We start from the raw sequence: 17,578 nt of genomic DNA, 5'->3' as shown, positions 1-17,578 counted from the left end.
CACTAGTTCTTCACCCAAATAATAAGCATTCTAAGTCCCTATCAAGGACTCTGGGAGGAAGGGTAGAAGACAGTTCTAAGATACTGCACTAAATTGTGTTTAAAAAACAAACATAGTTGCATATGCCATCACGATAAAATCCTCATAGAGAAAAATGATTCTCAAGGCCTAGTCTACTAGGGGTTACTTATTTAAAAGTAGTATTCCATGTAGAAGAATTCTGGAACAACCAAATGCCGCAAACAATCACTTAAAATCTGTTATGTCCTCCCATTGTATCTGTGTGTCTCTGGGACATAATACGAGGATGACATATTGAGGATGGTGATTATAAACACCAATATGGAGACTTTTTAAGCCTTCATAGAAACCCATAAAATTAATTTTCTCAGTAGCTCCCTCTCTACTTTACTCTTTATTATGAAAAAAAAATCTTCAAATATGATCTAAAGTAGAAAGAATCGTAAAATGAACCCCAAGTAAACATCATCCAGCTTCAACAATTGTCAAGATGCGGCAAATCTTTGTTTGTATATACCCCTCTCCACCTCCCCCAGATTACTTTGAAGCAAATCCCAAACATTATATATTTTTATCTAAATTCCAACCACTGAATTTTATAGCTTAGCAAATACAGCAATAGGCAGCAATGAGATAATTTAAACATGAAAAATCTTTACCTTTAAAAAAGAACAAGCTATCAAATGAAAAGCTAAAATCCAAGTTCTGGTGAATTTATATAGCAGAGGTATAGACCTGCTTCCAGAACTTGCAACAACAGGTATTTTTGTATCATTTACTGACAGGAACCCACAACAACCACCAAGTGAATAAACACTGGTAATGTAGCTTCTATTTTAAACCTAGAATCTCAAAGTTTTAATTTAGGGACTGATTTTCACTATAGGTACCATCGCCACAAACAATACGGAGCAAGGGAAAGTTGAAACTTTTGTGTACATGGTGTTTCTATCAGGATATGCTCGAGTCTTTCTTTAATATGACGGGAGTGGTAAGACCAGGACTGACGTCCCCCTCTTCTCTGTCTGTTTCAGATCAACAACCTCATTCCGAGAGAGTCACTAATCTGCTAAGGGCCAGGGCCCTTCAGTCTCAAACATAAGTGACTTGGCCAACTGACCCTGGGGTTTAACAGTATGTATTCCCCCTCCCTTAGTGCTACTGGAGTCTTTTCCATGTTCAGAATTACACATTCCAATGTATGGCTTTGTGTCACCACCGCAGAAGTGAAAAGAAACCTCTGCTAACGTGCCTTTACAATCACAAAGTCAAATGCCTGAGCTGCAGGTATCTTTTATGGTTCTCACTGTCAAAAGTAATGCTCGGCAGAGTAGGATAGGGCATAGAACAGGTAGGCAGAGCTAGCTGGGGTGGGGTGGCTGGGGGTGGATGAGTGACAACAGATGGGAAGAAATGTGGCTCAAAACCTTTTAGAACGTGGCTGCCAGAAATGGACAAATTCTTGGTAAGCCATGCTCGTGTTTTCCTGTTTAGATTTCAAGGGATGCTATGGTTATTTTACATCCTAATCTTCATAACTCCTTAGCTCTTGAGAGTCCACCATCCTCAGGCAACTCTAAAAACAAATCCCTCATCCCATTAACTCATGAAGAGAGAGACCTGCATTTGAAATTCTGAAAAGAATTTAAGGCCATTCTTTACATATACATGAGCAACCTCATCCTCTCTCTACTCAATAGGGGCAAACCTACGGAGGAAAGAAACAACTCAAACACGTGGCCACACATAATCTCTTCCTCAATGGTTTTTCAAGAACAGAAAGAAAAATTAAGCAAATTCATGTAAATACAAAGAGTCAAACTGTTGAAAAGATAGTAACTATTTGGAGAGGAAAGTCTACTATGGTATACAGCATTTTTGCCTAAGCAGACAGGATGTAGTTTAATTAATAATTAACAACACTTCAGTATAGCACAGCCACATCTCCATCAGCCAACTTGACAAATCTCCCAGGTACCTACCAGTAAGTACCAGCACCTTGTGATGTTAGCTCCATGCCATCCACTGAATTGTAGCTATCATCATCCATGATCTTGGAAAGACCAAAATCTGTGATTTTTATCTCTCCACATGCTGTACCATTTACTAAAAGAATATTACCTAAAAAGATAAAAAACTTCATGAATAAAAAACTTACTAATTAAAATAAACCAAGGTAATAACAGGCAAGAAGAGGACAACTGAACTGAAACTCTTACATATAACAGCAAACATTTAAATCTCTGGAATAAAACGATCTGGACTCTGGATGCTAGGGGAGAGTTGTAAGTGTCTGGCGGCAAATTTCTCTTTTCCAAGAATCACCTGCTTAATGTGCCAAAACCACCACTATGAGCAGTGGAAAAAAATAATTAACTAGCCAAAGTAAAGTATCACTTCTATGGTTGGTCAAAAATAGTGGGAAAGTTACATCCGAACTTTCAGTAAGGATCTCTTAACCACCCTGTTTAGGACAGTAGTTTGTGAGGGGGGGGGGGGAATCAAAGAAAACATACAAGGAATCTAAGCTGGTACCACAGTGCCACCTACAGCTCCTGGGGCAGGAAAATGTAATGGATTCAGTGACAGAAAACCCAACCACACAACAGCCATCTTTTAAAAGAATCACTTCATCGTGATGAAGTCTTTAGTCATTTGAATTACACTAGAACACTCAAGAACAGTGAATAGTGAGATTTAACATGTAGCTATCAGAAGAGGAAAGCAAAGTTAACAACTGTGCCCACCAGGAGGTAAATGGGAATCTTCCCAACACCTAAGCTCAGCTGGTTAGAGCTGTCTACAGACAACACAGGGAGACTTCTAAGCAACAGCTCAGAATGACAACAACAGACAGAAGTAAGAAGTCTAACTGCTCTCTACTCGACTGGCGACTATCAAAGTTAGACAGTAACCATGAGAAAAGATGGAAAATTCCACTCGGAACTTAATGAAATGCGAGGCATATGTGTAAAATAATTTGTTAACGTGGGGGCACTTATCAGAAAGACTTGGAGTGGAGGAACTGCTATGCAGTGTGAATAAAGGGAGAAAACAAAACCAAGCTTGCCAGAGCAGTTCTTTCTTAATCGGACTGACATCATGAACTGCCCTGGCTCTAAGACAAGGGCATTGTTTCTCCAGAGCATTTAATACGACCCACCCTCCTAATAAACCCAGTGCTGTGTGGCTGGGACTCTCTTATTCCCACTACCCAAGCAATTTAAAGTCAGATGTTATTAGGCCTTCTTGGTCCCCGGCCAAGTCCCCTAACTCTATAAAGTTAAAAGTCACTTATAAGACCAAAGAAATACTACCAATACTGTCTCCTAAAAATTAGACATACCTGGTTTGAGGTCATAGTGTATGATGGGAGGTTTTATTTCATTTAAGTACTTTAAAGCATTCACAATCTGCATGATAATGGATCGGGCCTCTTTCTCCGACATTAATTTGTGCTGTTTCAGGTAGAAGTCCAGATCATTTCCCTCACAGTATTCCAATACTGTACAAAACCTAAACACAAATAAACCAACATTTGACCGTGGGATAAGAGCAAGCAGATTAAGTCTAAACCAGCCCCACTGAAAACGTCAGGTCATTAGCTTCTTACTTCTTTCTTCTTTGCTCCTTAAAATATTCTTCTATTCTTTATTCAGTATTAGCTAACTGAGTGGTTTACCGGAAGAAAACTGCTTACTCTTTTGGTGAAGAGCGTCTGCACCCTTCCTGTTGGAACCTGCTGTGCTCAAGTTCACCCAGGGCATACCTCTTCTTGGATCAAGACTGTAACAATACTGACAGGAGCCGTAATGTATTTAAGCTAGATACTTCTTTTACTGTCTACACAATGCTCCATTTCTAAACAAGTACCTTATGATCAAATACACAATTGTCACTGCAAACATTTTATATGACCTCAAGTGCTGACAGTGAGGAAAAATCTAGGGTTTGCCTAGGTCCCAAGGGCTGTTTGCATACTACCTCTCCTGCCAGGTTGGCACATACTATGATTTCTCTTTGCTAAACACACAAGGTATAAAAGAGCTTTTTAAAGTACAGTATTGATGGTTCTAACAAATGTATTATTACACAGTATGAGTTTTTTTCTTTCACTTGTATCAGTATATCATACAGACCCCAATTTTTTTTTAACATCTTTATTGGAGTATAATTGCTTTACAATGGTGTGTTAGTTTCTGCTTTATAACAAAGTGAATCAGCTATACATATACATATATCCCCATATCTCCTCCCTCTTGCATCTACCTTCCAACCTCCCTAACCCACCCCTCTAGGTGGTCACAAAGCACTGAGCTCATCTCCCTGTGCTATGCGGCTGTTTCCCACTAGCTCTCTATTTTACATTTGGTAGTGTATATATGTCCACGCCACTCTCTCACTTCGTCCCAGCTTACCCTTCCCCCTCCCTGTGTCCTCAAGTCCATTCTCTACGTCTGCGTCTTTATTCCTGTCCTGCCCCTAGGTTCTTCAGAACCATTTTTTTTTTTAGATTCCATATATATATGTTAGCATACGGTACTTATTTTTCTCTTTCTGACTTACTTCACTCTGTATGACAGTCTCTAGGTTCATCCACCTCACTACAAATAACTCACTTTTGTTTCTTTTATGGCTGAGTAATATTCCACTGTATATATATCATACAGACCCAAATTTAAAACTACATACCATTCGTGCCATTAAGGGGCATGTGTCTATCTTCCAAGGCAGTTATAAGCTAAAGGAAGGCTTCCTGAGAGATGAATACCTTTTAAACTATTCTAAGCTGTGACAATATGGGTAAATCACTCAGGGTCTAGCTGGGAAATAAAAACCAGTATTTAAAACAGAGGGGCTTTAATTCAGTGAACTAATCCCAGCAATGACGGAAATGCTGAGAAGACAAAGTGGCCAGTGAGCACCCCAGAAATCATCTAGAGCAGGAAGGCATTAGCACCCTAAGGCCAGAGGGCCAAAGGGAGGAGGTGGTGCAACCAGAACCAGACTTACCAAGGGAAACTGCAACCACAGCTGGGCGGAGGGGTCTCCACCCACCACCACCTATCTCCCCATTGGCTGAACCCCACTGAATAACAACTGACAAAGGAGCCTGGTAAATACAATCTGCAAGGGCCAACTCACCTAAGATTAAACAGGCGCAGGACTAGCACTATGGGGCTCTGGGCAATTTGAGGCCTTCACAAAGCACAGTAACAAAATGTGGACACACACAGTCCTGTGGGATCCCTAAACTGAACAACAGCTTATGCTTCTTATGAAACACAGCATGTCCTAGCATGCTAGCACCCTATTTGAGAAAATATGCCTAAAATTTATAGATTCTCTGATCTGATATGCTGAAATCTGAGGCATAGACTCTCATGCTTAGTGAATTTATTCTGGACCCAATGCAAGCTGAAAATAAAATCTCACTTTTAATACCCAAACAATTCTCAGAAGACTTTCTAAAACAATGGTCTGACTTACTTTTGATAAAAATTCACCATACACACAACAGGAAGAACAAAGTAAACAACCTAACAATAGCATAGAATCAACTCAATTTCTCAGATTAGTTAAAAGTGTGTATACAATTCAAAACAGCAGATAATCCGAGTCATTGTATTTATTTTTGAAACGATTTTTTTACTTACATTTGGGGGGTGGGCAGTGTGTCCTTCCTAGTATTCAAGGAACTTACTGAAAGCAAAATAGTAAGCCACCCTGCGGAAACCGGCTCTCTAACTAGAGTGGGGTTTTCTGAACCCCACTCCATGCTACACACATGACTGTGCTGGGTGCACCCGACTGGAAAGGGGAAATCCCTGAGTGGATGTTTCCAAAGGGAATTATGGTCTCCCTTTGGGGCCACTTCTAAATGTCGGCCGGCTCTCTGTGCAGCAACCTCTGAGACAGTTGCTGTCTGGAACAGGCTCAACAGCCTGAGAGGCGGAGGGAAACACTTGTGGGCCAGACCTAGGTATGTTCTCCTGATTCATTTCAGACTCCAACAGAGAAAATGTTTCCAAATGCTGAAATATTTCTAAACGCCTGGATAAACCGAGAGGTCTAGAGCTTACCTATACCAAGTAATGAAATACAACAATGCCTACGGTTATTAAAGATCTCAGACAAGTCATTTAACTTCCCTGGTCCTCAAATCTCCACCTATAAAGTGAGAGGGCTGGACTGAAATCCCTATAAGCCTCTGAACCAACTTATATTTTAGGATGCAGCATTGCCCTACGCCACATTCACTCTCATTCTGTGATAAAGTCACATTGCTGGCACTTCTTTAAAAGGCCCATCAGTGTTCATCAGAGTCTCCAGGATGGGGCAGAGACTCTCTTGACTGGTGCTTCTCGGTGGTATGCTGGCACCAATTTGTGCCAGTTTCTGAGAGTTGATAAATTTTCAGGACTTTTGTGAGCTGGCTTTTAAGCCACTGGTAGGATGAATGGATAAACAAAAGGTAGTGTATCCATACAATGGAATATATTTAGTCATAAAAAGGAAGTACTGATACATGACACAAGAAGAACCTTGAAAAAACACCATGCTAAGTGCAAGAAGCCAGTCACAAAAGTTCACATACTATATGATCCATTCATATGAAAGTCCAGAATAGCAAATCTATAGGCACAAAAAGTAGATTAGCGGTTGCTTACAGCAGGGAGTGGGGGTGGAAGAATAGGGGGACGATAGCATAAGGTTCAGGGTTTCTTTTTGAGGTGGTGAAAATGTTCTAAAATTGACTATGGTGATGGCTGCAACGTACGTATCTGTGAATATACTAAAAACCACTGAACTGTATACTTTTAAATGGGTGAACTGTATGTATGTAAACATATATCAATAAAGCTGCTTTTTTTGTTGTTGTTTTTAAATTGGACATGTTCAGAGTACTTATACCACAGAAATTGGCAAACAGTACAAATCAGCCCTATGCCTCTCCCCACCAAGCTGGTTGTTAAACATTTACCAGCACACAACAGCACACACCCTGTGGCCAAGAGACGTCTTGCTGGCCCAAATCTGAATTCAAATATGCTCATTTGCCCATAAGTATATTTGGTCCCCTCAGAGAGCATTTCCTGGACCCAGATTTAAACTCTATTCCATGAGTAGTCAACACACTGCAAGAAAATAATATTATCTGCTAAGCTAAAATGGCATAGCACTTACGAGTCAGTGTCCAGTGAAAAGTAATCATACAGTTTAACTATTCTGGGATGATCCAGTTCTTTGTGAATCCGGTACTCCCTACATGCATGCCTGTAAACAAAATGGAAAATTAACATTTTGTATTTTGGCCTGTTTCTTAGAACTCCTCCAGGATACTCCTAATTTATTCTCTCACTTCTCCATTGTTCCCGAACATTCATTCCATTCAGGTCCATCTAGTCCCCTGATCTTTCTTCATCTTATTTTCTCTACCAGTATCTACCAAGCTGTTGAGAAAATAGTAGGTGCTAACCTTTTATCCCTTTCGAGTTCATTCTATGGTAATCTCATCTCTTTTATATTTATACCCAAATATCAGAACTTTAAAAATTATAAAGACAGCATTTTTTTCTTTCCTCTAAAGCTGATATTTTCTATCTATAAATGTTATATATCCTGGGGTTACATCAAGGGGATCAATTTTAGCACGTAAATTCACTGGGTAAAAGGATTACCTGTTAGAAAAGGCAATTAGCAGTGCTTTGTATTTGTTTGTTTTTAAATACTACTCCTTACAAAAAAAAAAATTTAAAAGACTATCAGCTTTACTTTCTTTTAAGAAAATGCTAATTTGATAAAAAGTTTGAAATTATGGAAACCCTAGTTTTCTTATAACAAGAATATATGTATGTATGTATTAACATCTTTCTCCTTTAGTACTTTTCCAATTTAAAATTATTTAGTAAGATTAGGAACAAAAATGTACGATATAATCTGGCAAATTCATATACTGAATTTTAAAAGAGTAACATTTAGTTCTTACTTACAAAGAGAGTAATAGGATATTATTATATTTTAAGTAATCTAGCACCATTTAGTTTGGGGCATTTTGTTATAAGAGTCAGAAAAGGGAAACTTTCCGTAGTATGATAAAAAAAAAAAAAGTGTGTTATTTTCTGAAATGTGTTCTAGCATGTCAAAATACAAAGAAAGTACTCAACCAAAGAAAAGCTGAGGAACAACTAGGGGAAGAGGGAGGGGAAGGATAGGAATCTAAAAAGTAATTAAATATTCTTCCCCAATGGAAATTTGTTTGACTAGGCTTCTTTTTCAAGTGGCCATTTTGGGCAGTTTTTGCTTCTTCTGATGCTTGATCTCATCAGCATCTTCATGTCTTTCTGAAAAGAAAAACCTTTCCAACACTGAGGCGGAGCAGCGTTAGGACACAGGAGGCACTGGGGTCAAGAAACCTGGCTGTGAGTCTGAGCTCCATGATGCCCCCTCTCCGGCCCTGTGGGCCTGCACCATCACAGCAGCGGACTGGAAGTTTTAAAGGGAGCTCCCTAGATTTGGACGCCTCTAAAGAGAAGCTAAGCAAATGTAGCTGTGACCCAACCCCCCCATCCCACCAAAGCAGCTCCACACTGTCCTTTTTCATATATCAAGATTCCACGGGTGGTGCAGTGATTAAGAATCCACCTGCCAGTGCAGGGGACACAGGTTCAAGCCCTGGTCCAGGAGGATCCCACATGCCATGGGGCAACTAAGCCCACGCGCCCACAACTACTGAGCCTGTGCTCTAGAGCCCGCGTGCTGCAACTACCGAAGCCTAGGCGCCTAGAGCCCATGCTCCCCAACAAGAGAAGCCACCGCAATGAGAAGCCCACACACCACAACGAAGAACAGCCCCTGCTCGCTGCAACTAGAGAAAGCCCGCGCACAGCAACGAAGACCCAATGCAGCCTAAATAAATAAATAGACAAACAATAAATATAAATATATATATATATATATTCCACGGGACAGTCCAGTGCTTAAGACTCCATGCTTCCAATGCAGGGGGCAGAGGTGTGATCCCTGATTGGGGAACTAAGATCTCACATGGCACACAGTGCAGCCAAAAAAAAAAAAAAAAGATTCCATGTAATATTTCATTTGGTAAAATAAAGGTGATGCTGTTTCTAAAAAAAAAAAAACAAATTTAGAAACCTATGGTCTGAACAGATTACCGTTAAGCCATTTCTTACTCTCACACACTATGAATCTATAGTCCTCTGCCCTTTTAACTTTTTGATTTTGTGCATTTCAGAGTAGAGACCAATTTCTCCATCATGGTATAAAAAACAGAGGAAAATAAAGGAGGCAAAAATTATGAATCAAAGAAAGTGGCAAAGTCCTCGCCAACTAAGAAGAAAACTTTCTGTGTGTCACTGAAAGCACTCCCTCAACGTCATGTCAGGCTCTAAGGCCATCCCTTATGGTTCAGCAGGCAAGGGAGAGGCTCTGCCATGTCCTTTATATGTTCAACTTTCAACTAAGCATCCAAGGGATTAATGTACTATAAATACAGAAACTTAAATAGGAGGCTGGAAGAAACTTATCCACTAAAGTGTTAGTCTTTTTTTTTTTTTTTAAGTGTTAGTCTTTTACTCTAAGTGGATCTATATTTAGACTTTCAATAATTTTATCCTAGAAAATTAGAAAAGAGTATCATACAAGAGTATACTAACTACTTTGGACTTCCCTGGTGGTGCAGTAGTTGAGAATCCACCTGCCAACGCAGGGGACATGGGTTCAAGCCCTGGTCCGGGAAGATCCCACATGCCGCGGAGCAACTAAGCCCCTGAGCCACAACTATTGAGCCTGCGCGCTAGAGGCCGCGAGCCACAACTACTGAAGCTTGCGCACCTAGAGCCCACACTCCCCCACAAGAGAAGCCACTGCAATGAAAAGCCTGCACACTGCAACAAAGGGTAGCCCCTGCTCGCCGCAACTAGAGAAAGCCCGCGCAAAGCAACGCAGCCAAAAAAAAAAAAAAAAAAGAGTATACTAACTACTTCAGATACAATTATTTCTGTGGATAGCTTTATATGAAGTTTTTCATACCATAAAGTTCTTATTATGCTATTTTGGGGAGTTAAAGAAATCGAGTAATACCTATTAATGCTTTAATAATGCAAAAGTAAAACAATCAGTTTACTTTCTGTTTGTGGGGAGAGGAGAGGAAAGGGGGTATAGAACAGAACTCAAAAATAAACAATACAACAACCTTCTATTTTCTTTGAATTTTTCCTTCTTTTTTACCCAAATAAATGTTCTGATTCCAGATGGGGCTTGGAAGTCATCCCCACAAACGGAAAAGCAATCAAAAGACCTTACTATGCAGGGTAACAGTAGCATTTTCATATTTTATAATGTTACCACAACACTGAAGTGTACTACTTTTCAGTTCCACAACACTGAAGTGTACTACTTTTCAGTTTAACACTGAAGTTTTGAAACACTCTCTAAAATCTGTTTGGTACCTGATATAAGCCTCCTTAATTTAAGTTCAAGGGAGTTAATAACATTTTGCTAATTCACTATTATTTGTAGCCTGAAATTCATCAGTATGATTTCATATCACTTAGCAAGCAAAATCTTTCAAAGAAAGGTGGAAGTCCTTTAAGAATTTCCCCTCAAGGATGAAGAGGTCACAAAAACTTTGCACACCCCCTCCCCAGTGTGTCTGTCAACTGGGAAACAGCTCCTGCCCAGATGGCTCCACAGAAGATGCTCAGGAGTCATGACTCCCGCCTTGGTGAGGAAACAAAGAATAGGAGGGCACCACTGTGAACCACAGCTGAACCGGTACAGAACTCAGAAAAACGAGACTGTCCCCTTCACTTGCTCTGTGACTCCATCTGGTATACAAATGTGAAAAGAGAACCAATCTACACCCGTCAGGACTCAAAACAGCTTGCCGAATGTGTCAAGGAGGTGCATGGTTCTGACTTCAATCCCTCACTGCTTCAAAAGGCTACAGTGAGCACAACCCCACATGCAGTCATTACAGTATTCGACACCAGCGTTCTCTTTAAGATCAGCCTGAAAGCTGGATACTGAGACTAGGTAAAATCTGTGTAAGTCTCTGCACAGGAACTACTTCCTCAAGGTTGACCAAGGTTGTCCCCTCGTAGAGTCAGCTGGTTTGGAGTGGGCAGTGCACACAAGCTAGAGAACAGGCTCCGAGGATAGCTGAAGGGTATTTTGAAAGAGATGCAGGAACTGTTCCTATACCCTTAGGTACTCTGAGTCTCAATATAATGAGGACATTTCTCACCGTTTTCCTAACTGGTCAGAATAACATGTGGTTTCCTTCTCTCAAGTGCTCCCTGGCATTCGCTGCCGCGTGCTATTCGTCCCTGCATGTCAAATGCCTGGAATGTACTTATAATAATGCAACTGCTCCTCAGAAGCATCTGGACTGCAGCTGCCTCTCACATAAGGGACGCATGAGGGGTGCCATGCACAGAGCACACATCATCCATTTTCCTACCTCTGCTAAGCCCTATTTCTCTTAATGCCACAGGAACCTTCTCTCCCCGAGTGCTGAGCGCCACTGCCAATCTGCATGGAACAGCAAGAGGTCCTGGGTCCCTGATGAACAGTAGGTATAGAGCAGGAGTTGCCTTGCTCCATGCCTGAAGAATGGGTTGATGATGTAGACATGTTTTATTTTTACACTGAGACTTAGAAGCTAACTAAAAGTTGGCTAAAATCCACTGCCTTTTTCCCTCCAAAGTACTATTTATAGGAAAAAAAACAAAACTGCTTTTATAGAAAGGAGGTAGACTGCTTTATATCAAAAGGGGCTGTTTCCTCCTTTCATGGGTAGGACATGTCTAATGTAGTACTTGTACCTATAACAAGGAAACAATATTAAACCCAGTGGGGATCCTAACAGCAAATTAAGTCTGCACGGCCTCCAAAGCAAGTGAGCCATGAACTCCAATGTTCTGAAGCTCAGAGGAGAGACAGGCAAGGCCTGACATCAGTGGAACAAAGACATTCACACCCGCTCATGTAATAACTATTCATTCTAAAGAGTCACCCTCTCACCCCGTACCCCAAGCACAGATGAGGGCCACCATGAGTGGCATTCTGAAGAGGGGAAAGCACAGCAAGCTGGACGCTGAAGACCAAGAACTCTGAGACGGGCAAACTATGATGGGGAAGGTGAGCTCAGCACTGAGGGCCTGAACAAGTCAAACAAGTACCACCGAGGCACACCAGGTGCCCCGCATTGTCTCCTTTACGACGAGGTGACTGAAGCAGCAGACAAAGCCCCACCCAAAGCTCCCCAGGGTCCCTAGACCACTGAAGAACACTCTCACATCTGGTTTCTACAGACAAGCAACAATAATTTCTGAGGCTTTACTTGTTTATTATAGCTAATTTTAGATGCGCAATGGAAGGGGATGGTTAAACCCACTGGCTTTGGATTAAGGAAAGTCTAGATTTAAATACCAGCTCAGCCATTTCTTAACTGTTACTCAAATTCTTTAAGTATCAGTTTCCTTAGCAGTAAGATGGAAAATTTATTCACCCTCCTAGGACAGTTATGAGGATTAAATGAAACAACAACAACAATGAATGTAAAGCTCTTAACACAGTGCTCAAACTACAGCTACTATTACTAAATTTTGAAAAATCAGACACTCTAATATCACTTACTTGTGGTAATTCTCCTTCTTCTCATCTCTCCAGTTTTTATTTAACTGGTGAATTTTCACAGCTACATATCTTTGTTCTGTTAGATCAAATGCCTATAAAGAAAAGGAATAAATTATATTCTGTATAATGCTAACAGGAATTACAGGCAACTGACTTGAAGCTTCTGTTTAACAGACCAACATACTCAAGAGTCCAAAATGCATTATTAAATAACAACGGCAGTAGACAACACAACACACACTTGTTTCAGAGTTGCAATCATCTTTCTTGAAACTTGTGATCAGATAATTTAGAAGTCTCCAGACGCACTGGCACCAAGGGGTTCAGACAATAAAACCAAGCATACACCACAAACAGAAAGACAGCCCATGCCTAATAGTCACTTCTAAACAGTTCTCTTTCTGGACATCATCTACCTTATTTGGGACCTTTCTTCCCTACGCTGGCTCTCGTCCCTCAGCTGACACTGGGACCTGACGTTCTTCAACAGTAAGTCCTGCCACTTTTTTTTTTTTTTTTTAAGATTTTTTAATAGGCTTTATTTTTAGAGCAATTTTAGGTTCAGAGGTCCTGCCACTTTTGAAATACTAGGGACATAGACTATCTGCCTCCTTGAGAAAGAATCCCCCAGGATACACCTCTTTGCTAAATTTGCTTAATCCCACCCCTACATACTAGATAAATAAAAAGGAATTTTGGATCGCAACAATGTCTGAAGTTAGTCACACCAAATTGCTTCTCCAGCACTGTCCAAAGAAAGGGACATGCTTTCCCCAAAGACCACCACTGCTGGCAAGTTCCACATCAGCTAGGTAGTGCTATATTATGGGGTGAAAAAAGGTAACAGATAGATTTTCGAAGATGCCTCGTGTAAATCACAATTTGAAAAAAAGTAAGTAGCATTTTACAATAGACTTCCCCAATACAAAAGAATTTACTGAGGAACTCTTTTAGAATGAATAGTTCTTTCTAGGTTTTAAAGTTCAGATTAAAAACTTACTACTCCAATTTCAACACTATTACCACCTATTTGCCAGTTTCCACAAAGGTTTGAACAGATGAAGGCAACAGGCACAGGATATACAGTCCATGAATAGCGGTGATTACCGTTCTACAGATCTTTTAAGATGTAAGCTACCTCTAAGAAAGCAAAGGATACAAGAGAGGCCTGATTATAAAAGAAACTTCTAATTTATACCAAATTTAAACCAGTATTTTTTAAATATAAAAACCATTCAATTCAAACAGAATATCTTATTTCACAGAAATGGAAACTTTTGAACTCTATTTTTCTTACAGAGTCTGAATGAAGTCCACCTGTATGCATGTATCCATCATGGCTATAAGAGAGAATCATTTCAAGCTATTAAAAGCCAGATTAAATACCACCTAATTTGTAAGAGCACTAATGAACTACAAGTGTCATTTTCTCCAATTACCAAACCCAATTTCTGAATCCAAGGCACTGTGATCCACCACTAATCTAAGAAGGGCTTTTGGAGACTGGAGAACAGCAAAAGAATAACTACATTAATGAACACATCGTCGTAAGAAGCATTTAGATTTCAGAAGTGTTAAAATGTCTGAAGAATACATTAGGAAAAAATATGAAGAAATCACTAACAAGTAACTGGGAAGCCCCAAGAACCAATTTTGATGATTTTAAAAAAGGAATAGTCCCACTTCTGGGAATATAGCCAAAAGAACTGAAAGCAGGGTCTCAAAGAGATATTTGCATATGCATGTTCAAAGCAGCACTATTCACAACAGACCAGAGGAGGAAGCAACCCAAATGTCCACTGACAGATGAATGGATAAAGAAAATGAAGTATATACATACAATTGAGGGTTATTCAGCCTTAAAAAGAAGAAAATCTTGTCACATGCTTCAACATGGATGAACTTTGAGAACATTATGCTAAGTGAAATAAACCAGTCACAAAAAGACAGACACTGTGTGATTTCACTCGTATGAGTTAACTAGAAGTAATCAAATTAATAAAAACAGAAATGCAGAATTGTGGTTACCAGCAGCTGGGGAGAGAAGGAAAAGGAGAGCTGTTGATTAGTGGGTAGAACTTCAGTTCTGCAAGATGAAAAAGTTCTGGAGATCTGTTTCACAACAACATGAATATACCTACTACTACTGAACTATACACTTAAAAAAAGTTAAATTGGTAAATTTTATGCTACGTGTTCTTTATCACAATCAAAAAAGTTACCAAAAATAAAACATAAACTAAGTATATGACTTAAGAATGAAAACAAAGAAAGCAGAAAAAAAGAAGGAGGGCTTGAAAGCAGAAGTTAATGAAATAGACAACAAATCAAATAGTAGATCCGATCAACAAAAATAAAAAGCTAATCTCCAGAGGAAAAAAGAAACATTGACTAATCTCTGGCCTATCAGTCAAGAGATACAAAAATAAACATTTCATAAGAGAAGAGAAATAACTAAGGTATGCATGATATTTTTATATCAAGATGAAATAGGATGATTTTTCAGAAAAAAATGAATTACCAAAACCGACTTAAGGAGGGGGAAAAAATCTGAATAGCTCGATATTTGTAGAAGGAATTGAAAAAGTTGTCAAATAGTTTTCCTCTAAAATGACACCTACCCAGGTGATTTTATGATTTAGCTCTAACAAACTTTCAAGTAGCCAACATGTAATGCAAAGCATTCCAGACATGGGAAAAGAGTAATTTCACAACTCATTCTAGGATAACTATGACATCAAAGCTAGACAATGCTGCTTGCACATAAAAGACAACTATAAGCCAGTCCCACTTATGATCACAGATTAAAAATATGAGCAAAATATTAGAAAATCAAACCCAGCAGTACACTAGAAATATTATTATAGTTCTGGAACATTCACAACATTGTGAATGTACTTAATGCCACTGAATTATACACTTAAAAGTGGTTAAAATGGCAAATTTGTGTATACATCATCACAAGAAAAAATTAACATTAAAAAAAGGGAAAACAGTAGAACTAGTTTTTATCTGAAATAAAAACTTTTTACTCAAAAGATTTCTTATATAAAAATTCATATGGGCATAATATAAATCATTAACAGTGAAAGCTACACCTTAGAAAAGAGAGAATTACCAGGGTCATGCAGTAAAGACCACTTAATAAACCAATTCAGCATTTAAAAGCCAGGTGCCAGAAACATCTAGAGAAATTTAAGGAGGCTGTGACTGGTGAACATGTTATATATCTACAACTATGTTTAAAACAGGCCAAATTCCTCGTTTAGGGAAAATCAACTGGAGGCTTAGTATTAGTAGCCTGTTCTTTGCTGGCCCAACTGAAGTACTCTAAGCCAGGACAATCCTTCAGAACACCAGTGCTACTAAACACTCTGACTTAGAAGATGAGAACATTTTCAAAGCAAAAAACAGGTTTTCAAAGAATTAACTTTTTAACACATCCATTTTGTAAAAACAAAACAAAAACTTATGAGAATAAAAGTAACACTCATCTCTAACAAATACAGATGAGGCAGAAAGATTCTATTATCCAGAAATGAGTGTTGTTTTCCCTTCCTGTTTTATTTTTTTTAAATCTGTAATTATTTACTTTTCAAACTTGAAAACGGTAAAATATTGAAGCCTGCTTTAGTCAACAAGTTTACTGGAAGTAGTTCTCCCAAAGATACAGGTTCTTAAAAGTTTTGGGAATTTCAACCAATAGATATCAACCCAGAGTTATATCACTATTCTAAATGATCTCCAAGTTTGTAATAACCAATAATTTAACCCTCAGTCCCTGTACGCAGTTCCTCATACTTACCTTGTAAACTTCACTGAAACCTCCTCTACCCAAAAGATGTAACAACAAATATCTGTCATTTAGCGTTGGATGATCTTTAAATCTGTGGAAACAGGAGATATATAACAACATCCTGAGGTCAAGGACTACACAATTTTCCATGTTTGCAAAATTTCCAGAATATCTAACATGTTATACACATGATTACAGATGCTGCCAAGAGTTTGGCAATCATCACAATATAGCTAATTCTGAGCCTAAAATAAGTTCTATAGTTCAAAGAGACAGCATAATTACAATGAACAGCATTAGCTGCGGAGTCATGAGACACAGGTGCCAGTCTCAGCACAGCCACAATTAGACTAGTGACCTTTGTTGACTTCCCTCCCTTTCTGCCCTGCTGTAAAGGTGGAGGGCGGCGGGGAGGAGATAACACTAGATCAGGGGTTTTCAAACTGTGCCACTCGGGTCCTCCAAACCATTCAAGGACCACTCGTTCCCACCATTCCACAACTACATACAATAAAATTCCAAGATAGTTTACACGGCCTTAAAAACAGATTTCATTATAAAGTGAGTCACATGTTCTATGTGCATTCATTTTCTCTCTTTAAGTCTTCATGATATAACTGTTTTCCCCATATAGGATTCCACTTCTAACAATAAGACAAAGAAATGAGAGATTCTGGCAAAAATAACTTTTAGAGTATTTCTACCTAGTTCCTCATCAGCCCCACTAATATTCCTGAAATTACTTTATTTTTATTTTGAGACAGTGGCATGCCTGTGGAGAGAGGTGATATTACTGTATGGGAGTTAGCTGTGGAGTCAGATCCACATTTCAACTCTTTGTTTGGTCACACTAGTCCCTGGACAAGTTAACTTAATTTGTCTAAGCCAGTTTCCAGATCTATGTATTGAAGATGACCTACCTCATTAGACTACTGTGACAATTAAGTGATAGAACACAGGGACACTTAGCACTCAGCCTGACACAGAGAGTGTGCAGTAACGGTAGCTGCTGTTGCTTGCCACTTTACAGAAAGCAAAGTCCATGGCTCACTCTGGTCAAACAAAAATACACAAGCTGTAGCCATGCTAAAACCCCCA

General features: G+C 39.3%; 1 protein-coding gene across 5 annotated transcripts in view; it reads right to left on the bottom strand.

Moving 5' to 3' along the window:
* The window catches only part of TLK2 (tousled like kinase 2), a 113,287-nt gene that overhangs the window by 7,534 nt on the left and 88,175 nt on the right, over window positions 1-17,578 (bottom strand). For all 5 annotated transcript variants that reach the window (XM_082604492.1, XM_082604494.1, XM_082604493.1 and 2 more), the window contains 5 exons: window positions 16,490-16,571; window positions 12,685-12,776; window positions 7,210-7,299; window positions 3,368-3,537; window positions 2,004-2,142 (listed from right to left, as the gene is read on the bottom strand). In XM_082604492.1, coding sequence (XP_082460618.1) covers window positions 2,004-2,142; window positions 3,368-3,537; window positions 7,210-7,299; window positions 12,685-12,776; window positions 16,490-16,571 — 573 coding nt within the window. The remainder of the gene's footprint in view (window positions 1-2,003; window positions 2,143-3,367; window positions 3,538-7,209; window positions 7,300-12,684; window positions 12,777-16,489; window positions 16,572-17,578) is intronic.

This window comes from Mesoplodon mirus, assembly GCF_964341445.2.
Source record: "Mesoplodon mirus genome assembly, chromosome: 18".
In the NCBI taxonomy this organism is placed as follows: domain Eukaryota; kingdom Metazoa; phylum Chordata; class Mammalia; order Artiodactyla; family Ziphiidae; genus Mesoplodon; species Mesoplodon mirus.
The sequence above is the reverse complement of the archived record's forward strand: the minus strand, read 5'-3'. Positions and strand labels throughout refer to the sequence as shown.